General features: G+C 39.6%; 1 protein-coding gene across 1 annotated transcript in view; it reads left to right on the top strand.

Moving 5' to 3' along the window:
• The window catches only part of kcnh2a (potassium voltage-gated channel, subfamily H (eag-related), member 2a), a 39,842-nt gene that overhangs the window by 8,867 nt on the left and 4,327 nt on the right, over nucleotides 1-26,648 (top strand). Inside the window, exons 3-9 of the mRNA XM_057332994.1 lie at nucleotides 10,626-10,796; nucleotides 11,451-11,864; nucleotides 12,204-12,415; nucleotides 24,575-24,997; nucleotides 25,111-25,507; nucleotides 25,642-25,841; nucleotides 25,982-26,234. Of these exons, the coding sequence (XP_057188977.1) occupies nucleotides 10,626-10,796; nucleotides 11,451-11,864; nucleotides 12,204-12,415; nucleotides 24,575-24,997; nucleotides 25,111-25,507; nucleotides 25,642-25,841; nucleotides 25,982-26,234 (2,070 nt within the window). The remainder of the gene's footprint in view (nucleotides 1-10,625; nucleotides 10,797-11,450; nucleotides 11,865-12,203; nucleotides 12,416-24,574; nucleotides 24,998-25,110; nucleotides 25,508-25,641; nucleotides 25,842-25,981; nucleotides 26,235-26,648) is intronic.

The following is a 26,648-nucleotide window of genomic DNA, read 5'->3' as shown; positions in this document are numbered from 1 at the left end:
GCTCCTTTGCCCACACTTCAGGACCTGTATGATTCCAGAGTGAAAAACAGGGCAAGAAAAATCATCATTGACTCTACAAAATCAAACTCTGGCACACAAACTTTTTGAGCTGCTTCCCTCTTGCCGGTGCTTGGTGCTTCAGAGCACCAAACACCAGGACTTCCAGACACAGAAGCAGCTTCTTCCCCCAGGAAATCTCCCTCCTAAACAGATAACTGCTCCTTAAGAGCAATATTGCATTTTCACTACTCCTATAGTGTGCACTAGGGATGGGCGATATTATATCGTTTGCGATATACCGGTAGAAATTCCCCACACGATAGGAATTAGTCTTCCCGCGATATAAACGATAAATTCTAGTTGATGACTTATTTTTTTATGAGACCCATTCACAGCTCATATGTGAAGCGAAAACGGGTATAGCGGAGGGCGGACGTGAAGCTGAGAAAGTTTGCACTAAAAGCTCTAAATCTCATTTAGGTTGGCACTGTAGATGTATCCGAGTTAATGTTTAGTTTCACTTTCGTTTTATTTAATTCTTTTGTTAAGTATTCGTTGATAGTCATAATACGCTACACCACAACATTTAGTTTGGCTAAAAGTATTTATTTAAACATTCGTTAGATGTTATGCGCTCGTGCGCAAATTGTTTAATATGATTTCTTGCCTGTTATATACAGGATGAACGGAGCGTCCCGTGCGTAGCTCGCGCCCACATGTGCTTTCATAGCGACACAGCGTGCACAGCACTGCTGCCTGTTTACATACAGTACAATGCGAGTTTGTATTACGTTATTTTAAATACGTTTATGAGCGTATAAAAGCATGGATTATTTAATTAGATTTCTTTTATCCGCATGTTTCTGTTCTCTTTCTGTAGCACGTCATAGACAGATTCAGTGTATGTTGCTGTGAGAAGAGAAGGTTCACACAGTTCAAGAGAGAGTGATTGACAGCGTGATGTGATCGATCGTTTCCACCCAACAATAGAATATATACAGTTTTAGGTATGACATGATGTGTTTATTGAGCTTTAGTTCATTTAACTTTTCTTTACTACAACCTGTTGAAGTTGAATCTCACTATTATATTTTATATTTACAAAAATACTGTAGGTATATTTTAGGAGCTGTTTGATTTGGGGTAAGTTTTACTTTTTGATAATATTTGTTTTTCTGAGGGTCTAGACTACATGCAGCTACTATCACTTGACACAAAAAACAGCGGTGGATGGCGTTATAGATATATCGTCATTTTTATCGTTATCGCAAGAAATACCAGGAATTATCGTGATAGAGTTTTAGGGCCATATCGCCCATCCCTAGTGTGCACTATAGTGCCTTATTATATGTACATTTTATTTCTACACGTATATAACACTACCTCTACTTACAACATTATCCATTTGCACAAGTGTACTTACAATCTGTTAATATGTATATTCTACCATATACTACCCTGTACAATGTCTCTTACATGTTATTATCCCCCATTTTCTCTACAATAGGCTTTTATTTTATATATGCATATTTTAGAATCTTTTAGACTGTAAATCTTATTATATTTGTATTGTCATTGTGCTGAATGTCTGTACTAGAAGCTTCCAACACCAAAGAAAATTCCTTGTGTGTGCAAGCACACTTGGCAATAAAGCTCTTCTAATTCTGATTCTGATTCAGATTTTCATAGCCTACCCCAGTCGCGTATCATCACCCTTGTGCGCCTGTCTGCGCACTGCGCAGCTGCGTGTCGTCACCCAGTGCAGCTGCGTGCTGCAGTTGTTGCAAGGAAACACATACCCTGCGTTCCATTTCGAAGGGTTCATCCCTATGCCCTAAGCCCTTCGAATGGTTTACCCTGCGGAGTGAGAGCTTTGAAGGGTTAAAGGGTGTAGGGGACCAAACAACTGTTTCTTGAAGTGCCCTTCTGCGTCATCATCCCGCGCCCATAAGGAGGCGGCGTCACCACGCAAAGAATCTGCGCAAAGAATCATGGGAGCCCGAACTGACCATCAGTTGTACCCTTCAAAATCCTTCATTCTGAAGGGCCCTTTGAAGTGGCCAGTTATGAGCACTTCGGTTTCGAACGACCCTTCAGTATGGCGGCTATGATTGTTGTCACTCCGAAGGGCCCTTCGGAGAGCGATATATCCCAAATGGAACGCAGGGATTGACACTCACAAATTAAACTTTTTTTTAAACTTAAACTTGAAATTTACACTGGGGCACAGCAGATTTATACTGGGGCATGTGCCCCAGTAAAAGGGGTAGCGACGCCCCTGATTCGAAGACCACTAGTTAAATTTGGGGTGACATTTATTGTTAGTTGCTGTGTCTACTTTTGCTTTAAATACGCATAGGGTTTGTTAGCTGGTGCAAAATCTGATTCTCTTTGTTATTCTATATGATTTGAGTCAATTTTCAAATGGAGGTAAGGCCATCTGACCTTGTGTTAAGAATGTCACAGATTTGCTTACATTTGATTAGTGACTGTGAACTAATTTCCTTTCCCTTGAAACACTAATGGGGGAAGGAAATCGGTTTCTTGTTTGTGATTGCCTAAAATCATCTGCAAATCATTCCATATTATTAAACATATTTAATGGAAAGTAAACAGGAATCAATTTATTTATCACTTATATAGTAAATATAAATAAGAGCTATACATTGGAAGACGTGTTTGGTGACTATGGTCCAGAGGGTCATTTTTTATGACAACTAATGGATGTGACATGGACGGTAATAACATCCTAAACTGTTGAAACGGCTATTGGACATTTCTGCACAAATAAGCTGCTAGAAGGACATATGAAGGATAGTGGTGTCTTGTGGAAATGCTCCAATGCTGGCCACTAGGCATACTTTAAACCTTCTAGGAATAGTTTTGTACTCAACTGTATTTCTGATGAGAAAAGCTGGACTATAGAACTATAAACAAAAAAAGGCATTACATGAAGTTGTATTTCCCAGTCCACCAATGCCTGTTGTCCCGTAATGGCGCGTTTGTTGAGGCAATGATCTTTGTCTCTGAAGAGAGTCCTTGAGAAGGACATTCAAAGCAAAGCATGGAACTAATGGTGTCTGTACCAGTAATCCTCCAACACAAAAGAGCAATTCTAAAGTCCACTCAATTAGTGAATACTCATCCCTCTTTAATGTCTGCTTGTCCTCTGTGGTTTAACTATGAGGAAGCGATTGTGAACTGCATAAAGCATAGCAGATTATCAATTAATGATGACTCTTGGGGCAGATTGTGTTCCTGCGGTAAACAATCTAGAGATGACTTTTAACAGCAGCTCCCCATTTCAGACTTTCCTTCTGTGCATCTTTTGTTAACTTCAGTTTAAGCTTTAAATAAATGAAAAGAGTGCAGATAAAATGTTTTTCTCTTAAAAATTGTATGCATTTGGCAGACACTTTTAAAGCTATACGTTGCATTTTAATCGCGAACCAATGGCCTTTGGGCTAGTAGCACAATCCTCTATTGTGCTAAAAAAACCTTTTTAAAACTGATATTTTACTAACTGTAACATCATTTATGCTGAGTAATCAAAATAAAAATGAATCAATTTTAATGACGTGAGACATGACCCATTTATGAGCAAAGCAAGGAGAGGTTCAATGGAGGACCTCCATGCTCTACAGAAGACAGAGGATGACCCTGACCATCAGTCTTCATATTCTGGTAATGATCTCCACTGCTATAATTAGACAAAGTAATGACTTCAGCCATCTCTGGGAGTTAATTATTTAAATGTCCGTTCTTCATCCCTGAACTCTCATAGGACAGTTTTGTCAGAAAGACCTCTGCAACATTCCAGCTGAGCTTGTACTTTCAGGTGCTTACAGACCTTATTGACTTGACTTGTTTCTTGTATTTTCAGTCAAAGTTACACTTGCTGAATTGTTTGCAGACAGAGAATATAAACCTGTAAGTGGTGTTTGTTCGTGCAAAACCAACTTCAGTGACAGTAGGGTGTTTTAGGTGCTTTCTAGGGGCTTTGCTGTGTGGTTGCAAAGGTGTTTCGGGTGGTTGCTCAATATGACTCCTTTAAAGCGAGTCTATGTTTATGAGATTTGTTCACCAGGTGTTTGGGTTTTATCCACCAGGTGAAAATTGTGAATTTTATTATATTAAAAAAGTAAACCACGACCTTGTCTGTATAATAATTGCATTGAAACCTTTTGTTTTTCAATTGATTTATTGACAGTGTTAATGACATTTGCTTTATTTGTTGCACTACTCGCATAATATTTTCAGAGCCTCCAGTGTAACATAAACCCCAACAGGCTTGTAGTGGTTGTTTTCATGAGAGGAGTCACGAATAGGCCAGCAGTTTAGCTCAAACCTCAGGGCGTGATCCAGATTTGCATACCATTTGTTTTATTTTATTCAAATGTTATGAGTGAATCCTGAGAACAGGGAAGCCCAAGGACATATATTGGAGCTAGAGAGATTTCTGTACAGCATTTGTTACCAGGCCTAAATACAGCCCACCTCACAAACACAAAAGCTGTAGTTTAAGATACATTCTGCATTTGATTGTGCTTTCAGATACAGTACAAATAAGACTGTAGTCCTATTCAAGGTCCAATGTGTAATTTTTTGGAGGATCTATTGACAGAAATGCAATATAATATTCATAATTATTTGTTCAGAGGTGTATAGAGACCTTACATAATGAAGCGTTATGTTTTTATTATCTTAGAATGAGGCTATTTCTATCTACCAGTAGCGAACCTTCAGGGCCCTCTAGGCCCTCTGTGATGACCTAAACTATGGTAAAAAATATAAAAAAAACTATAAAATATTATTTTCAATAAAAGTTGGATGATTTTCCCTATTAGATATGTATATTTTACTTCCTGGATCGATGCGGACTCTATCCATGTGAGATTTCCAAGTCTCACAAGAGTAATTCAAGATCACGGAGCAGGAGCAGTTCTGTGATGTCATACGTTGTCTGCGCAGCCTGCGCATGCTGCAAGAAGTCGAACGCGTGCTAACGTGGGGGGCCTTCGATGAGGCTACCGCTGACAGTACAATAGTAAATCAGTGAGAGAGATTAATTTTGAGTGACAGTAAAACTGACCAATCATATCATCTTTCTAAACGGGCGCGCTTTGTTTTTTGCTTACTTTCCGCCATCTGGGGGAATGCTTGTTCGCAAGCATTCTCGTAAAGCGGAAAAAGCACCAGAAGTTGGTTTGCCAACCGACATAAAACTTCAAAAGAAGAAGAAGAAATGCGGAAAACGTCATTCAAAACAGCATGTGGATGAACTTTGTTATCAAGTCTCAAAAAAAAAGAAAGAGAAAAGCTGATAAACGTTGTTCAATCAAAACAACAGGAGGAAGACTTTGTCATCAAGTAATTTGATCATCAGAGTTATTTAGGATTTATTAGGCTGTCGTGCCTCAATTCATTCTGGTTGCTGATGTGCACAGTTGTTTATGTTGCTTAGCTTTATTTAAAATTTAACATATTGTGTAAATTTGCATTTGTTCTGCAGAACAGTGACATTTTATCAGATAAATGGTAAATTTACTACGGTCAGTTCCATACGTTTAGTACCACTGTACCAGTTTAATATTAAAGGGGTCATATGACACGAATACATGTTTTTCTGTGTCTTTCGTGTGTCAAGTTGCAAGATGCATTCAATCTAAAAGCGAATGCTCACCCAGACCTGCCTGAAACGCCTCGTGTAACCACACCCCCACAAATCTACGTCATTTCATGGTATAACTTGACTTAGACCGCCCAAATCTATATGTAAGTAAGGTGGACTTGTAAATCTCATTGTATCGTCGCCGCCGCAGCCATGTCATGGAGACGCTGTGTGTTTCATTGTGAAAAGAAAACCTCTTTGTTTGCCCTTCCAAAAGATGAGACAACTAAAATCGAATGGTTACATTTTATTTACAATACTGTTCCAGAACAGTACAATCCGAATATTCAAGTGTGTGCAGCGCATTTCACAGATGATTGCTTCATGAACCTGGGAGAGATCAAGGCCGCCTGTGCATGAAAGCTTTTGTTAAAAAGTGGGGCAATTCCAACCATTCCAACTTTTCAAGGACAGTTTGGCACTTCAGATTCGCAGCCTGTAAGTATATTTTTATTGTAAAAGACTTTGTTACGGACTAATGCGAGTTGAGTTTGTCGTGTGTTTATAGCGCATGTTGTGCAGACAAGAGCGCAACGTGAAAAAAGGCAACATAAATCCTAATAATCAGTAATTATGTTCCAACTAGAGGCAACAAATGTCGTGTTTATAATGGGGTTTATTGTCTTTGTTGAGTCGTGTCGAGACATGGCGTAACACTGGTTGATCACTAACGGCAAATCTTTATAAAGTCGTATATAAAAGGTAAAACAGTTGGCTATAGTTTTACTATTTAACATCATTTAAAAAAAAAAAACCTTACCAATCCTTTACATCCTGCTCAAATCGCGCTGGCAAAGTTGATGTATCGGCTTGACCATTTTCATTTTCTGGATCAGATTCGGGCTCGAATTGATAAGAAAAGAACCGATGACATTTTATCACCTGTTAGTACAATTGCTTTGGAACCTGATGTTCCGAATATGGTAAGAGGCGTTACATTTCCGTCACACGCTTGCAGTATTGGACCAATCACTACGCACTGGTTAACTGGCCAATCATAGCACACCTCGCTTTTCAGAGCGATGAGCTTTGTAAAAAATCTGCGCGTTTCAGAGAGGCGGGGCAAAGAGGAGATACAAACATGCGTTTTTAAAAAATACAGCGTTTTTTAACCTTAAATAGTGGATACACATTGCATTACATCTAAAACAAACGATAATATTCGCTTTAGCCGTGTCATATCACCCCTTTAAGATTTATTATAATCATAATTTATGGGAACATGGTGAATCTCTGTTTACTGTCTGCTAGTGTAGTCACCAGTTTTCTTTGCTGAGAGCACTCTCATGAGGTGTCTCTTTTTAAACTGCTATTGTGTACGTTAGTCTGTGTTGGTTTTATGATTATACTGGGAGGCAGTGTCTCTGGTTCATTATTAAGAGCAGAGCACATACATGTGGCATGCTGATCATAATGCATATGTGTAATAATGTTTTGTATTTGTATTGCATGTTATTTTGGTGATAACTCTCTGCGTGCGTAGAGGGCCAGGGCTCAAACATCACAGTTCGCTACTGCTATCTACATACACCGTGGGTCCCCTTGCATGGAATTCGCCATGTTGTTTCTACAGTAGCCCTAAATGGACAAACTACTCTACAGAGCGTGTTTCATGAATACGTTATCCCTTTCGGCAAGAAATGTGACGACATCTTAGTTCTGTGTCAGCCACCGTAGTGCTTCGAAAGGGTGGAGTGAGCCGTTGGTTTCAATTCGCAACCTCACCATTCTGTCATCATTTATTTACCCTCGGGTCATTCCAAACCAGTATGACCTTTCTTCTGCAGGAAACTGATTTTTTTTAACACACATTGGCCCCATTGACTGAGACATTTCTCCAAATATGTTTTTTTCTGTTCCACAGAATAAGAATTATTTCCACAGAATTAGACTAATAATAATAATAATAAAAGTCATAGGTTTGGAACAACATGAGGGTGAATAAATAATGATATTTTTTTATTTGGTGGTAAACTATCCCTTTTACTGTTTCCAAGGGTGTAACTTTGGTTTGAGAAGTGGGGGGAACACAAAATGGCGGAAAATATTTTTGATTAGAATCCTATCACAAATTAAAAATACCTTTGTTTTGCGTTGTTTTTGATTGTTTAAATTGATTAAACCATGAAACCAAAAGGTGTTTTTATTGTGTAGCAAAAGTTGATGTTCATGAAGGGGGAAAATGCGAGTATTGACTGAGAAACGGAGGAAAACTTGGATTGTAAACCTGCAAACCTTGGATTGTAAACCTAAACAATGACCAGGGAAGCCCATGTTTCGGTCAAGCCTTGCCATAAACAATAACTGCTGTTAAAAGAACTAGTCCTTATCAAACGAAAAAAGTAATAAATCACGCGTTGCGTTTCTTCCCCATAAGTCCATTATAAGGAAACCGCTTAAGGCCCGATTCACATTTTACGTCTTTTCCGCGCGCATATTCGTTATTTTAAATGTAGCCGCGTGGCACCCGCGCGGAAATAGGGGGCGACGCGGTCGCGACGCGCTTTTTTTTCAGGAGCGTCGGCGCCGCATCGAGATGAAAAAATCTCAATTTTTCAGAAAGGCGCAAGCGCACCGCAGGTCATGTGACAAGAACCAACCAGCCAATATAGACAAACTCAATGAAAATGGAGACACAGATGATCACAGCATAACTAAATCTAGTAGCAGAGTTATTGCAAGGTATTTTCAGTGCATATAATCCATATATCCTTTGTTTATACCTCATCGTCTCAACGGCTATCGTGGCCCACGGTTGCTTAGCGACGACAGACGCCAGGAGAGCGCAAAGTCCAGGCGCTTTGGAAAAAAAGGAGAACGCATTGCAGCTCGCGTTTTCCGCGCGGTTTTAGATGCGAAATGTGAATCGGACCTAACATAGCCTACCGAAACAACGACCACGTAAAAACAAATTTCTATTAAATTCAAATCAAAACCACGTGATAAACCAGACTCTCTGTGTCCTGCTCAGTCTACTTCTCCTTGGCGATGATGGCGTGTGGTTAAAAAATCATTACAAACAAATTTGAAAGTGAGGGGGACACGAACAGGATTTTGAAAAGTGAGGAAGACATGTCCCCCTGTCCCCAGTGGAAATTACTCCCCTGACTGTTTCACTTTGCAGACAATTGTGCAGATTCTTTTGTAGACACATTATTTACAAGATGAAAAATATTGTAAAATAAAAACGCACTTGACATCATTTACATCAGGACACTTGGTAATCTGTAATTGTTTTATTAATCTGCAATTGGCAAGCCTCAGTATATATAGCTTTGAGCTTTTTATCAATATCTCTTTCCTATCCATAACAATAATTTCCTGGAAAAACAGCATGTGGTTTTCTTTTACATCAGTGGCCAGTGCTCTGGGATATCTTGCTGAAAGCACGGATGGATGTAAGGAGCAGTGCATCTAAACCACATCCTCACTGAGTGCATGCAACAGAGAGGGGAAAGACAAAAATGAGGGGGTTTGGCGGGCTTTAGAGGCCCTAAATCCCATTATTAATTTTAGTTTTCTATGGTGCTTATGTTCTTATGAAAACAATACAATTTCCTCTGGTGGCATTAACCTCTCTCGTTCTAACAGCTGCCTCTGTCCTTGGTACTGAAGAAGTCTAAAGCCGATTTAGTTTGTAAGGTTCGAAATGAAAGCTTGCCTTTTTCATGGAGCAGAACAGAGATTGTGTAGAAGGTTAATTCTCAAAAAAATATAGCTTTAGTTGTTTTCTGATATAATGTATATGCATAAATACCCTAATACACCCCTCATTTTCAGATGTTTATGGCCAGGTCGAACATATCTTTTATCATGTTGATGTTCACAAGTACATTCCATATTTTTCATATTAAATGCATTTAGGAACTGTATAAGCTGTATTATTACATGACATGAATTTATGCTCACCTGTATTGGTCTACCATCTTATTGTCACAGTTTTAATCTGTTTGGTTTTGTTTTCTGTGTTCCTGTTTTGCCTGTTTTCCCTCATTAGTTTCCCTGGTCGTTAATTGCCCCACACCTGGTTCTGTTCTCCCTGATTCTGTTCTCCATTGTATTTAAGCCCTGTGTTCATTGTCCGGTTTAACTTGTGTATCGTGTGGTTGTGTTCCCGTGGTGGATTCATTAAAATACTCCTTGTCATGCACCTCAATACGCTACATCATGTGACACTTATACCTGCTGAAGATTATGACTCAGGACATGTCATGGTTTGGGCCATTAAGCAGCAGATGGTTATACTGTCCTGCACTATGTTGTACAGTAGCAGATGCCACGGGTATGAATGAAATGATTTAAAGTGTAATGTGTCAATCTTTAATCCCTGAGAGGTAGCATTGTGTTCCCAGCTCTATTGCCGTCCTGTCTGCCCTTGAGCGTCTCTGCTCTGAAGCACACCTGGCCATCGATACTGACTGCCCACAGGTCTGGCACAGTGAGGGGATGATTGGTTTGGCCGTGTGTAATAAGTGGAACCACAGTGCCAATGTGGGTCAAGTATCAGTTTCCAAAGTGAACAGTCAGGGCTCAGGAAATTTTCCAAGCTGGTTATCAAGGACCTTAACATCATTCTCCACTCCTTCCTTCTCATTGACTGTAGTAGCACTGGAGATTTACAGATTGTAAATATATGTGACAATCAGAGGACATTAATCCACTTAAACGCGGTAAATTATAGCATTGGCCTTCAGCAACCCTGTGGAGAACGTTGTGAGAATCTAGTGTTGTGTGGTGCCCTCTAGTGGTGGCATTACAATTTTTAGAAAACATCCAGCTAACCTGACCGCAGGGCCGTAGCTAGGAGTTCTGTCCCCAGATCACCAAAGCATGTTATTTTTCACTACTAATTTGTAACATGTTTTGAACCATTCACTTCCTTGACTACTGCATTCCCATAGACTCTAAGTGAACCCATTATTGCACTTTAAATGTTTTCCTCCTCTCCAAACAGGTGTGTGTTTGCCATGCATTGTAGATGTGGTTCCAGTGAAGAATGAGGATGGTTTGGTCATTATGTTCATCCTGAACTTTGAGCTCGCAGACCAGCTTGACAGATCCGTGCAGAACAGCTCACCAAACAGAGACATGAACCACAAACACACCATTCCCTGGCTCTCTAAAGGTACTAAAACATGATTGACAGATTTGATTGGTTACTGAACTGTTGTTTTAGATCTGGTACTGGTATTCACCATGTTTTCTTACCCGCCCCAATGGATTACGCAGCAAAAAACACTTTTTATATCTGGCAGTACTGCACAGTTAATATCTCTTTCTATTTTTTTATATTTTAATATTTCTAAAGTTAGATTTTATACGTCTATAGTCATAGCTTTCATTTTTATTATTAAATATATATATTTTTTCTGTTCATTTATCATTTTTCTCTCTAACTGTTGCACCAGTACATCAAGGCAATAACGTTGATTCTGATTGTTCCTTTGCTTCAGTAAAGCACATTGGTCAAAAAAATAAAAATGTTATACATATATTTTTATAAAACTGATAAATGATTTGATAAAACTGTTTGTAACTTGAAAGGTTTAATGTTTAAAGGAGAAACTATAAAACGCTCTTTGAAAGTCCATTTTCCACAAAGTATAAATACTGTAAATGAAAGGAAAAGTGGGGGAGTGAAAACGCTTAGACGTGTATGAAAATGAATTTGTCATTCCATGTATGGGTTCCATAGACTAATACAAATGTATTGCGACTATTAAAAGCCTACTACGTATGTGTAATTTAATGCTAAATAAGTCTTGATGCATTTTTTCAGCAAGAAGACGTCGGCTCAGGCTTTCTCTGCCTTTGCTTCGCTCCCTGAGCAAACAGTCTGTGCAGGAAGATACTGAAAGGGGGTACATTCAGCAGATGCCCCACATGGGCCATGAGTCAGTAGCCCTGGACAAACTCCTATCCCTGCCTGAGCGTTCTGCATTGGGAGGATCTCAGCTTCTGTTTTGGGAAGATAAGGCACAGACAGAGGACGACGGTAAGCCATGGCCTCCTCTCCCTCAGGGCTTCTCCCAGTCCTCCCCACGTTTGCACAACCTCACGTCAGAGGCATCTCCATCCAGCTGCAGCATGGCCCACAGCCGCTCCTGCGAGAGCCTGTGTGGCATGCGGCCTTCACCATCCACGAGTGACTTCAACTGGGATAGGAAGCTGCCTGTCAGACCCAATAGCACAGGTGATGATAGAAGCAAGAGTTTTTTCAGAATTTTCTGTGATCAGGCAAATTGAAATCGAATTGCTTACAGCTGTAGTACCCCCAAAATAAAAATTCCTTCATTTACTCACCCTCATGTCATTCGGAACCTGTATGACTGAAGAATGTTGGTAACCAAACAACACTGGACCCCATAGACTTCCATTGTATGGACACAAATCCACTGAGACATTTCTCAAAATATCTTATTTTTTGTTGCACAGAAGTAAGAGTGACTTATAGGTTTCGAACATTATGAGAGTGAATTAATGATCCCAATAATCATGAAATATAAATATTGATGTTATTTTTGTCTTACAGGTGCAATGCACTGCAAAGCCAGTTTACAGAATGCAACTTCAGACTCTGATCTAAATCGTCTTCGGAACTCAGTTCGGGCCGCCCAACTAGCACACAACCTCATAGATATAAAGCAGGACCACTTAATCGCTGTTCCACCCAGTGAGATTGACATCATCGCCCCGTGCAAACTGATAGACCGGACCCATAATGTCACAGAGAAGGTCACTCAGGTGAGGTTCTGAGCATGAATGAGATAAAAGTGTGTGACCGTGTGTCATATGAAAGCACAAACAATGCTTTCAGTGCCATAATTCTGAAATGATGAAACAAGCTTTTGACTGTTTATTTAGATTTCTCTCACATTGCCAAGATGATAAACAAAATTACAAAATGACCAAACATGATCTAATTAATCGTTAAGGCTAATATTAGGATCAATCGCAATTTATTACTGCATATCATTTAACCCACCCTACTGTTATATAATAAAATAGTTGTTGCAGTGGTTTACCTGTTCTTTATACAGCCAGCCAATTGGTGGCAACACAAACATCTATTAGATAATACCTGCATGCAAGCTTTTAGGTGATTAAACTTATAAAATAGATTTGGATCTATACTCTCTTCAAAGCATCACAAAAGCAAGATTAATGCACATGCCATTCACTTGCATTTGAAGCTTCACGTAACATTCCACGTAGCTTTGAAAAACCTTTCCATAGGAATGTCTGATACCTGGGGGTTAACGCTGTTTCCGGTGGGGGTCATCTAGGTGACAACTGCACATGGCTGGCTGAACTGATACTTGCCCAGGATTCCTGTTTGAAGGGCATTCCAACAGTGTGCAGAGAGAACGAGGCCATGCCAAAGGTTACACGGCACATGCCGCGAGGTGTCCTTCCATTTTCAGCTGAGCTATCTACATGCTTCATGACAGAAAGATCTATAACTCCACAACCGAGCAGCCATTAGTGCTCGTGTGGGGGTGTGCTCAGAGTTGCTTAGTCATTTGTCTGTGTTTGGACCCTAGCCCTCGTTGAAATGATCAGTATTTGCATTCAAGGTTAAGATTTAATGCAATTGTGGTTCAAATTTTAAAGTTGAATTTAAAATCAAAATCAAACTTATTTTTTAATATTTTAAATATTAAAATGAAATATTAAAAAAATACATATATTTTAATATGATTATTTAATATAGTTGTCTTTTGGGCTTGTAAATATGAATAGTCTTAGTTCAGTTAACATTAAAGGCAGCAGTAAACATTTTACTTTTCATTTATCTTTGACCTATGACCATGCCCAGATTAAATCTGCAGAATTTTTTTTTTTCATTTTGAGTGAAAATCTGCAGAATTCAGGTTTGGATTTTGGGGGGTTAAACATGGTGCACTGTGTTAAACAATATTATTGGTAGCTGTAAGCCTCACAAAAGAAATAGAAATACATACAGAACACACAAAGACGAATGTGTAGAATTTCTGAAATAACCCATGTCTGCCGAATTCTGAGTGCAAGTTATTTGTTGGACCTTAAAGACTCCAAGAACAAAGTATACCTTACCCGGCTTCCAACCAGATGACCTGTTATACTGTACTGAATATTTTCAAAGTGTTGGTCAAGAAATTATGCAGGTGGTATCTGTAAATAACATTCTCTTTGTTTGCCGAAAGGAAGTTGTTGTGTTGTATGGGTGACTTCTGTAGCTGCTGGATGTGAATTGCTGGTGTCTGTGCCAAGGGAACCTCTGACTCTCCTTAACACTGATTGGGTTATTCTGATGGATTAAGGAGAGCGAGGGAAACCTTGTCCTTTCCTCTACCTCTGTACCACCCCTTACAGGAGTGGCCTCTCTCTGGAGCTTCTCCCATGAGTCCCAACCCACTTAAAATGTCATTAGCTCATTAATCACAACGGTACAGTCACAGGAGTCCCGAGCACAGTGTTGAGCTCTCGCCGACCTCCTGGAACAACCTGAACCTGAGCAACAAGCAAGAGCCAAGAAAGTTTTCATTAAAGTCTATGGTTCTAGAATCATTAGTAAAGTTTACTTCTGCAACTTCATTATTGGAGTCTAGACAAAAAAAATCCTTTCAGTTCATTCAATTTACAGTGTTGAGCTGTATGTGACCATAGACAGAAATGATAAATGCTTGCCCTGGAGTGTATGTTCCCCACTGTTTTGTGGAGATATCCTTTAGGCGGCAGAACAGTGTGCTGTATTTAGAGCGCAGTTTAATTTTATCTCCCACTCTCGACATCTTCACTGTTATCTAACCAGGTGGAGAACGGCAGATGATTGCATACCGCATTCATTATCATGTGTGGGATTCTGTGCGAGTTTGTTTTTCAGGGAAAGCCTAGTTTGATCGGTAATCGCCAGCTTTGAGATATTCTGAGAGAAGGCTTTTCTCCTGTAGATCTCATTCTGTCCACATACTCCTCCGACCTACTGCTGTGCATTGTCACAATTACTCATAACACTTTTTGCTTCTCGCTCCCTGTTTTCTCCGCAGGGAGAATAGGGAACTACATAGGCGTCTGATGCTAAATGCATGATACAAGCATTTTCTGTCAGAGATGAATTACTGACCTTATGTCTGGACTGAATCAGTGGAATAGTGTAAGATGTATCGAGATGTAACACATTTGTCTAGATGGTTTCTCTATGGATATTTGTATGTTATTAAAAGCCTACACTTGCAAAAATAGGTTAGGTTTATTTCTATAATGTTGGATAAGATATGATTGTTGGTGAAAGTGGGATGTTTTATTTTACAGTAGAACTCTTTCTTGTATGAAATTAGGTCATTAAATCATTTGAATTTAAAGCAAACTAGACAAACACAATTGTTTGAAAGAAAATATGTTTATTTATTTGTTTATTAAGAATTACTTAAAATAAAAATTTTAGCCTGATACTTAATTATCTGGACGAAAGCCACATAGTGGGTGATATTTACATGTAGAAAAAAATCATAAATCCTATCATAATGAGATTTTGTCTTATCTTTGGGGAGGTGGCCTATTTTGAGCTAATGGGACAGCATGGATACATGAGGAACAATATATATCCTTCTGTGTCTAGATTGTATTTATTATTATAATAAAGTAGTTCACCCAAAAATAACAATTCTGCTATTTACACATAGCCTACCTGCTATTATTTTCTTTGGTGGATGCACAAGGAGAAATTTTGAAGAAACATGTTCCCTTAAAGGTGTGATGAACTGGGCTTGTTTATTGTTTTATACTGTTGTATGAGATCTACTTATGACCTTCGCATGGTTTTTACATTCAAAAACATCAAAATATACACATATGGACAGTACATACACAATATACACAAGATATACACATAAGACGTTGAACATGCACATTGAATATGCAGGTGTACACTGCTTATACAGTACCAGACTATACACCTTAATACATTTGTCAGACCAAACCGATAATAAATGGAAATGTGCGTTATGGGGCATAATTAAAAAAACAGCATTGCTTGCAGACATTGTGGTCAGCAACAAACAGGAATGAGTTTCTACAATGTCATTATTTACATTTATGCATTTTGGCATATGCTTTTATCCAAAGAGACCTACAGCGCATTCAAGTTATACATTTGTGCAATATATTTTTTCATTGGGCATCAAATCCAACCTTTACCAATTGAGAAACACTGTTGTATCATTTTGTTTAAATGCATCTAATCACTACTCTGTATTAAATTATTTAGTGTAAGTACAAGAGAAAGCATTAAGATAAAGACTGCCGTTTATAAAGAGTCAGCCACTAAGCGTTCTGCACTCTGGGTGCTGTAATGTTGCCATCCTTGTGTGGTAATAGACTTACATTTGCTCTCTTGCTGGACAAGATCAAGAAACTCCATTAGTTTGCAAAACTACATTAGAGGACTCTTATCAATAGCAAATAGCAATAATAAAGTAATGAAGTCAAATGTCTGCGTCAGATAGCAATTTATGTTCAAATTAACCCTCACCTACAGGATTTCCGAAGGAAATGATGTTTAGATTTTTTTCTGAAGTGCTTGTAGACAGTTGCGTTTTAAAAATCATGTGACTGGTAACCCATACCAACATACATTATGGATGTGCAATGTTTGTCATTAGTCATAATGAAAAGTGCCGTTAGCTAAGAGTATCTCTTGTATGGTCAGTTTAAATGTATGTGTCCATTGGGAAAGCAAGCAGGTTTAGAACAATGGCTTTACTTTGTGCCTTTAGCCATATTGTTTATCATGTAAATGATAACTGATTTTATGAATTTAGCATTCATTTAGGGTGGTCATTTGCTGTAATGTGCTATACATTATGGCAAAAGACCATTCTGGGTTATTTTTATAGGAATTTTTAAACATTGGTGTAAGAAATAGTGATTATTCTAAAATAGATTTTTTGTTTATTCTTATTTTTGTTCATGGACTTGGCCACTCATGGCCACTTTTTGTGACTTTATAATATGCTGGGTTAATTCTGTCACTGTTTTGACATTTTTGTATTTTTGCACAGTTTTTGTTTACTGGGGCGGCAGAAATATTCCATTTTTTCCCCCTGTAAAATTACATGATTTTCTGTTTTTCTTGTAAATTTGCTGTCTTTTTCTGTAATTTTACGTTTCTTTACCATATTTCAAAAATAGACAGATTAAAAAAACTGGCATTTTCCGGCAGCATGGACGCCAGAAACATACCATAAAAATAACAGTACTTTTCCTGTTTTTCTTGTAAATTTGACGTTTTTTCTGCAATTTAACAGTTTTTGGATGTATTTCCAAAATACTTCGGAAATCTGATTTCTGTTAATAGAACAGTTTTTTCAGTGTTTGGCGACACATATTAAAGATGACTGCATGCATGAGGCCAATCATGATCAATTATGCTCTCCGGGGACATGCCGAGTGTAAACGCTTAATCCATGGATAAATTCTTTTTAGTGGGAATCCCAGTCAAAACATCCAAAAGAGTGACTGGACGGACATATATTTAGGGTGTAGAGGTGTGTTTTATTTCTTCTTGGCTTGATAATGCATTTCAAAACTGGACTTTGAGAATGCAATTGTGCATATTTGAGGGCTCACCCACCAATCATGTAGCACTTGCGACGGTGTAGTAATGCCTGGCTGCGTGCACTTATTCCCAGCATGCCCTGGCTGAGCTTTCTCTTCAATCGTGTAATTTCTGTATCTTAAATTGTGTGTAGACCTAATGTGGGTGAAAATGATCATAATAGAAGCCGGTGAAAGGGGAGGGTCTGTAACAAGTCCAAGGGCTGTGCAAACCGAGAAAAAAAACCCTGCCCATTTGAGCGTGTTGGTGTTTATCGTAGGACGAGAGGATATCCATCAAGCCCTACAGCTGGGCTGCTGAGAGTGAGGAGGTGGTTCAGACAGCCAGCTGCAATTACATCTCTTCCCGTGTGGGACTTCCAAAGAGAAGAGAGAGAACACATACAAACAGTGTTTCTGAGAGCGGGAGAGGGAGGGTGCGATGGTGAGGGAGACCACAGGCAGTTTACTCTCTCTAAAAGGCAAAGCGTTGAAAAAGTGGAACAGCTGCCCCGACAGCTTGACGATGGATCCATGCTGCTCCTGTTCATTCTCAACTCTATCAATCGCAAAGCTGCGTGAGAAGCTAACGTTAAGATCAACAGCTAAGCTCGCACCGTCGTCCTGATTGGCTCGGAGCGACTACAAACGGGTGGCGAGGTGTTTGGCAGCAGTAGGACGTCAAAGACTGGACTATGTGGTCTCAAACTTTGAAGCATGGAAAAAGTGAGCAAACCGCTTTGAAATTTAAGGACCAATTAGGCTTTTATTGAAAGCCACTTTAGAGATACTCTTTCAGAGATACTTTTCTTCAGAGAAGCTTTCAGACAGACAGTGATTAAACCGAAGTGAGCGTGATGGATGCTCTCTTGGGATGCAGTGTCTGTTCCAGTGAGAGGATGGTGAGCTGAGATGAGCTAGGGGGTATAACAGAGTCCAGGGAGGTACAGTATCTGTATGGGGGAGAAATATGTCCTTCAGTGCCAGGGGCAGCATTCCTCAGGAGGGGCTGCAAGGGACCGGTGAGCAGAAGAACACACGGGTGAAGAGGGCCGTCCGAATATCTAGTATTGTGGCTCAAGAGGTGAGTGTCGTGTTCCTGTAGCTCAAGCTTATGGGTTTTTTACTTTTCAGGAAAGCACACATACTGATAAACTGTTTACTTTAAGTCGCTTTGGAAATGTAAATGAGTTCCCAAGAAAATGTGCAGATCAGTTGAAAAGAATTATGGTTATAGTTACTATACTGATTTTGGTTGTTTTTATTTGTGTCTGTTAGACATTATGCATTTTTTGTCAAATTTTTGCCATTTCTTAAACAATAGATTTCATGCTAATAGAGGCCTTTAAAAAAATATTTCATCATTTATTCACCTTCGTGTCGCCCAAACCTGTACAACGCACAAGAAGATATTTTGGAAAATGTCTCCGTGATTTTGTGTCTATACAATAGAAGTCAATGGGGGCCAGTGTTGTTCGGTTACCAACATTTTTCAAAATATCATCTTTTGTGTCCTGCAGGAGAAAGAAAGTCATACAGGTTTTGAACAGCCTCAGGGTGAGTTAATGACACGAGAATTTTAATTTTTTGGTTGAACTATCCCATGAATTACAAAACAGCTGAAGGTCTATGGATAGATTATTTTGACAACCTTATTAAGTACATTTACCCTCCAGATAGTTTAAATTGTTTGGAGTTTGGTAATGTTCAGCATATTTAAAGTAAAAGGAAACTAATGGAAGCCTGTGTGTTATTTGTCTCCAGTATTGAGGGAGACTGGAGTGGAGTCCGATGGTGTAAACAGAGTGGCGTCTAGAATGGCGTCACTTCAGAATTGATTGGTTTGTCCGTGTCAGTGTCATTTCAGGAATTACTTCAGGCATTATTGAGGGACAGCAAACACGCGAGCTGGATCCTCTTAAATATTACTGTGAATTGAAATATGCTTGTTTTTTTTGTTAACCTTTCGTATAGGCTACTAAGAAAGGTAAACATGGCCATTTTGCCTTCTCAGATGAACCTATTATATCTTATTTTTCTTTCACCATACATTTCAGATTCTTATAGGATAATGTCACTGTTTGAATGTGAGAAAATGCATGCCACGCAACATGAACCAATACAATCCTAAGACAATTCATACAGTTATTATTTACAAGGTGGTAAATTCGTATGAATTTGTACAATCTCATTCATTCCCTTTAGTATGATCAGTATTTTTTGTGTGACGTTTGGTTTAGGGTTGGGGCTTTTTTATTCCTTTTGTCTAAGAATCATATTAGCCTCCTCATAAAATAGTTACAAATTCCTGTGAGTTGAGCATGAACACTGACTCAGTAGTGAAACGCTGGCATTCATCTCATTGTTGGCGGCTTGTAAGATTGGTGTTGTGGTGTCAGAACTGGGATCTGCTCACCATAGTCGCAGCAGTTGGGTCAAGCCCCCCACATTCATTTCAGCACAAGGATGCCCTTGACTGCCACAAGCACCTTCTGTGAAGCACAGAGACAATCATTCACTGCTAGAGGCAAAGTCCTAGGCTGTTTTGTTTTCTTGATCGATGGCCTGACTCGTTCCCATTGAGATTAACTTTAATGTTTCAGCTGACAAGTCTCTCACGGCGTTCTTCGGCTCAATGTGTTTCAGCCCTGATGTTCCCAAGACCTTAATAACTTTTACTGTCAGATCTCAATGCTTCAGGTCTGGTTGCTCTGTGACGGGGATGTGAAGGCAATGCTGGCAGTATACTTACTTCAAATGTGTTGGAACATGAAAAGCATTGTTGAGTCATTTGAGGGGATTTTGTGTACCCCACTAACGGTCTTTTAATGGAGGGGTTTTACAGTATGTATGAGGAATCATGCCATGACATTGGTGGACAGCTGGTGCGAGGTAGGAGATAGGAGGAAGTTTCTGCATTGAAGAATGTATATGCCTGAAACAACACACGAGGGATGTATATAGCATTGTGGAATAGTCTGTTGCCCAGGGCAAAGGTTATTTTTCAGAGACACAACATGGAGAACATTTATTGAAATATAGGTATAGTTCACTCAAAAATGGCCATAGCCGTGGGAAGTAGGGGTGCAGCACCCCCTCGCATCGAGCGAAAGAAAAACTTAAACGGTGTCAAAAAGAAATAATTAAAAATGTTTTCTCAAAAAATAAATATAATACATTTTATTAATTTGTCTATTCACTAATATCCATTGAAAACATTAATGACTTTACTGTAAAAGGTAAGCCACAATGACAACACAACTGTCTCATGACGTCACGGCATTGGTTAGTGAAGGTCAAGTGTCACAAGCAGTCTTGTTGTCCAAATGGCGCAAAAATGAATTTCAGACTTTTACTGGACAGTTTGGACATGAATGCCCTCAAGCGGGACTTCATCAGCGTCAACCCAGAAAGAAAGGCCACATTTGGAGTTTTGCATGCAGGCCAGCAGTAATGTAAGACAGTTATTTCTTTCAAAGAAATGCAAATCCAAGGCACTTCCCGTTCCAAAATGTTAAAATGCCTTTTTCAAACATGGCTCATTATAGAAACATTAAAAATGACTAAAACACTGCACACTGATGCATTTCGGCCATGCAGCCTTCCTCAGAGTGTGTCAAGTACAAAATTAGTCACAGGTGTAGTTATAATCAGTTGCTCTAGAAAATAGGAGAAACCAAAATAATCAACATAGGGGGTCCGATAGCATCATTAACAATTATATACTACAATCACATAAAAAAAATTATTAAAAAAACCTTGACAAGAATAATCAGAATGATAATCATTTCATAAATATGGAGATAAATCCAATTCTTCATTCAAACCAGGAAAGATAGTGGCTTTTAACTGAAAAATCCAAAAGGCTTCCCTTTAAATCGATCAGAAAGGGTGATAGATTACAAAGACTTTCACAGTTACAATTTCCAAACCAATAATTCTTAAAGTAGAGGGATTTGAGTCATGTGCAGATGCGTAATGTACTGCCATGGGATAATCTTTGTTTCTAGTACGAATTGCATTTTTGTGATCCCAAAATCTATTTTGCAGTCTACGTTTCGTCTGGCCCACACAGAAACAGTTACAAGGACATTGAATCCTATAGATTACATGTGTACTCTTACAATTGATGAAAGATCTAATCAAATATAGTTTCTTTGTGCAAACATCCATGAGTGATTTAGTTTGAATTACATTCTCACAATGATTACAGTGTCCACACCACAACATGCCTTTCATTCCTCTGTCCAACCATGTTGTCTGTTTCGTAGCAGGCAAATAGCTTCTCACAACTCTTGCCCTGCTGATGCTGTTTTGGTAGAGCAAGTATGACAACTTTCTATTGCTAATACTAACGTTGCAGTGAACATGCAAGGGATGCTGCTGCAATGTTAGGCACAATATTCCACCTTAAACAGATCCAGGCAGGTGGAGCTTGGGGTGCAGGCAGGTAATTGTTAGTGCTCTGAATACTCATACTATTTACAGCATGCTAACAAGAAATGTAACTCGAAGAAGAATGCATTGTCATTGGCTATGAATTATAGCTGAAAAGCCAGTTTGAGTCCTCCTAATGTGTAAGCACATTGGCTGGTGGATCACAAAACTAATTTTTGGGAGAACTATCCCTTAAGAACTAGAGTCTTTGCCTATAGAGTTTATTACTGAATTAGGTTGGCTAATTAGTCCACAAATATGATGAATATTAAAATCATCTTGAAATATTTGAAAAGATTTTTGGTTTCTGTCAGAGCTAGAATATAGTAAATGTATTGGTATGAAAATCATTGTCTTCACTAATGCAGATTGTGAAGATTGTCTCTCTCTCCCTCTGTGTATGCTGATGTGTGTTTTCTCCTCAGGCAGTATCATGAGTAAGAGTAATTAAAACTCTCTCACTGGCGTTATGAGCAAATGACTAAACATTGGTCACCTCTTTAGGGACCTGAAAAAACGAATGAGTTAAAGTTTGCTCTCCCGGCCTAAATGAATATTTAGAAATGTTAGGCCTGAATGTTCTCCCTGCATTATTGTCTACTCAGTAAAGAACATCTCTGAGACTAAACATTAGTTCATTTTTTCACACTCACTGAGTATAGGCCCTCTCAGGATGCATTTACATTTGTCATTTACATGCGACCTGTATCTGGATGTTGTCCATTGTCGAGGACGCATTGTGATCGGATGTCGGTGTAATGCAAACGCAATCCAGACAGTTTATCTACATTTACCATCCCCGGAAGACAGAAGCGGCAGCCGCGCAGCATAAAACTGAGCTCTGAATACAGTGTATATCATTTACACACAGAAACAAGATTGTATAGTGTTGCTAATAGCTAATGTCAGTAAGCACGCTATTTAGGCGCAAACCAAAGAAACGACGCATGTCCGGCATCTTTTAGCGCTGGGACTGCACCAGCTATCAGATTCAAACGATATCCAAATCCAGCATTATATCCACTGTTTATATAACATCCACCACTGAAATGCCGTGAACAAACAGACACACCTAAACTTAACTATCGCAAGAGTAATGAGCTGTAGCGCTGCGCAGCCCATCTTGATGGTAAAGTCCGATTTTCACTTCTGTGTCGGACCTACGCCGTAGGCTACGTGTCGGTTTTCATTTATACTTCTACGTTGTTGTCTGCGTCGACAGGCAATGGCCACTAGGCGTCAGTGTCCACGCGCGTGTTGTTTGTGTAACCAAGACAAGCGCTGAAAAAGCAGCAGCTCGTTTGAGAAGATATTAGCAGTGATAACGGCAAGTAAACAGTCACTTGTGTTGCAGATTTGAGATGTTAATTACAGAAGCACAAATAATTTACTTAGATAATTCATTCGGAAATGCGTTTGAGTAAACATGACTCTATCGCAGAGTTTTTTGACCTGAGGGAGGGGTTCAAAAAGAACAATCACAGCGTTTGCGGTCCGCGTAGGGTCCGCATTGAGTTGACGCGTTGTTACATTTTTGGAGAGGTGTGCGTCAGTCTACAGCGCAGGGTACGCGGCTCTGTGTAGGCTACGGCGTAGGCCCGACGCAGAACCATAAATTGGGCTTAAGCGGGTCTCACTGGTCGGTTGGTTCGTGAGCGGGCTCACCTTGCCGTGCTTTTGGCCAATAAGAGGAATAGGATCCCTTTGACGACACACTGGGATCCAGAATTAGAAAAAAAAACTTTCCGAAACAATTTGGAGTGCTGGGAGAGTGTATCAAGTACAGAAATACTACATCATACGTCCAACTCATTTTTTAACAAGTTGACATTTACATTTATGCATTTGGCAGACGCTTTTATCCAAAGCGACTTACATTGCATTGTATTATACATTTGTTTTTGACTATATGCAATCCCCTGGGATCGAACCCATGACTTTGGCATTGCTAGTGCCATGCTCTAACAACTGAGCCACAGGAAAGCTAAGTTAAGCATGAGAAGCCAGCACGTATAACAGTGTAAAGAAGTCAATGCATGACATAGCATGATAGCTCCGCTTTAAAATAATGAGTGGGAAACTATAGAGATCCGATCAGATATCCAGATGTGGAAGACACTTGATGTTGACAAGTGTAAACGCACTGTGTCCTGATTGCCTGAAGATCCGATCTGCTTGTTCGGATGGCATGTTAATGACAAATATAAACGCAGCCTCAGTTTCTGTCTCCAAGTGTCAGAATTATATGACAATATTTGTGTGTCCTACTAGAGCAAGCTTTGTAAAAGCTTTTTCCACAAATACACAGAGACCGAACAGAACAGAAGATTATTAGCCTGGCTAGCATATGGCATTTACATAGCGTATACAACCTTGTGTTGTGAAATGACTGATGTAAACAGTACCTTATTAAGCTTTATTGCAATGGCCTAGTTGTTTTCATTCTCAAGGGAGCATTGAAATCCTTATAATGGCATATTCACCCTCAAGTGGCTCCAAATCTGTTTATGACTCTTTCTTCTATGGAAGAAGACATTTTGAGAAATCTGTTGGTGATTTTGTGTCCATACAATGGAAGTCAATGGAAACCCGTGTTGTTTGGTTACCAACGTTCTTCGAAATATCTTCTTTTCTGTTCTGCAGAAGAAAGATTTGGAATGACATGGGGATGAGTAAATGATAACTGAAATTTCATTTTAGGGTGAACTATCCCTTTAATGTCATTGAGTAAATGTTGATGATATGCTATTGTGCAGTGGCTGTTTTAATATGTTACTTGTGATGAGACCGGTGTTGTATGTTCTATCCACAATAGATTTTCTTCTCTCCATACTAAACATTAAATCTAAATCGTATAGATCTCTCACTTTCAAGTGTTTTCTTCCACAGGTGCTGTCTCTGGGTGCAGATGTTCTTCCCGAGTATAAGCTCCAAGCTCCCCGCATCCACAAATGGACCATCTTACATTACAGCCCTTTCAAGGCGGTATGGGACTGGGTCATCTTACTGCTTGTTATCTACACCGCCATCTTCACACCTTATTCTGCAGCCTTCCTGCTCAGTGATGAGGAAGAGGCCGCCATGCAGCGTTGTGGCTACTCCTGTAGTCCACTTAATGTGGTGGACCTCATTGTGGATATCATGTTCGTAGTAGACATTGTGATTAACTTTCGCACAACCTACGTGAACAGCAACGACGAAGTGGTGAGTCAGCCAGGCCGAATAGCTGTCCACTATTTTAAAGGCTGGTTCCTCATTGACATGGTGGCGGCCATTCCCTTCGACTTGCTCATTTACCGCTCGGGAGAGGAGGTGAGTGGGCTTATGGGTAATGATGTCATCATTTGTGTGTTTGTATTGCTCTACCTACCTAAATCAGAAGTTATGTTTTTATCTGCTTCCTCGCTGTTTTCATACATTATTAGACAACAACTCTCATTGGCCTACTGAAGACCGCTCGGCTGCTGCGATTGGTGCGTGTGGCACGTAAACTGGATCGGTACTCTGAGTATGGAGCTGCTGTGCTCTTTCTACTCATGTGCACATTCGCTCTGATTGCCCATTGGCTGGCCTGCATCTGGTATGCTATCGGGAACGTGGAGAGGAACAGCCAGTCACGGATTGGTTGGCTGAATTCTTTGGGAGATCAGCTGGGGAAGCCTTATAATGTGAACCTACCTGGATCAGGACCCTCTATTAAAGACAAATACGTCACTGCCCTCTACTTCACCTTCAGCAGCCTCACTAGCGTAGGCTTTGGAAATGTCTCCCCAAATACCAACTCTGAGAAGATCTTCTCCATCTGTGTCATGCTCATTGGAGGTTAGTGTATAGTCAAGAGTCAACAGGATTTCCTACTGAACTGTGCTTTGGCCTTTTTTATGCTATTGTATACTGACAATGTGCACTCTAAATTGTCATAAAATTAATTAAAATATTTTCACATTTTCTCACAGCTCTGATGTACGCTAGTATATTTGGAAATGTGTCAGCCATAATCCAGAGGTTGTACTCCGGCACCGCGCGTTACCACACGCAAATGCTACGGGTTCGGGAGTTCATCCGTTTCCACCAGATCCCCAACCCACTCAGGCAAAGACTGGAGGAGTATTTTCAACATGCTTGGTCCTACACCAACGGCATTGACATGAATGCTGTGAGTCACATAGCCTCAAACATTATTGTGCACACCTGGCTGCGTCAATCTAGTTTTCCCACTGTTTATTCTTGCATACATGCATAACCGGCTCATCACGCTGTATCATTTATTACATCCTGTGGTTTTTCTCACTCCAGGTGCTAAAGGGGTTCCCAGAATGCTTACAGGCAGACATCTGTTTGCATCTGAATCGTACCTTGTTGCAGAACTGTAAAGCTTTCAAGGGGTCCACTAAAGGCTGCTTGCGTGCTTTGGCTATGAAGTTTAAAACTACACATGCTCCACCAGGGGACACCTTGGTCCACGCGGGCGATGTGATTCCGGCACTCTACTTTATTTCTCGTGGCTCCATTGAGATCTTAAAGGGAGATGTGGTAGTGGCTATTTTAGGTAAAGGAGGGCGTGGATGGTTGTGGTGGTGTGGGAATATGTAACATGTTCAGAGCAAAATAGGAGTTAAAATTGACTGTACTCATTGTGAGTGTAAGCTTATGTAGCACATGATTTATTGTGCATTCATTTCCAAAGAGACATTTTGAGTTGATTGCATATTGAACATTATGAACTACATACATTTTTTCAAAGTACAGCCTTATCACCCTGGTACGAAAAAGCATTTGTTTATTGTTTGAGACCTTATGTGGGAAAACGGTTGTTGTAGCACCATCTTGTGGTGATGTTGTGTAGCGTTAATGACACACAGGGCAACTGCTCTTAATGAAAACAACTTTTTCCTGTTGTGTAAAACTATTTTAACGATTCATTTTTGCCTTTTAAAGAAACTGGTCTGTAATTAGTTGAAAA

The sequence above is a fragment of the Triplophysa rosa genome, linkage group LG5 (genome assembly GCF_024868665.1).
Source record: "Triplophysa rosa linkage group LG5, Trosa_1v2, whole genome shotgun sequence".
Classification (NCBI taxonomy): domain Eukaryota; kingdom Metazoa; phylum Chordata; class Actinopteri; order Cypriniformes; family Nemacheilidae; genus Triplophysa; species Triplophysa rosa.
Note: the sequence above shows the minus strand (reverse complement) of the source record. Positions and strands in the feature narration are given on the sequence as shown.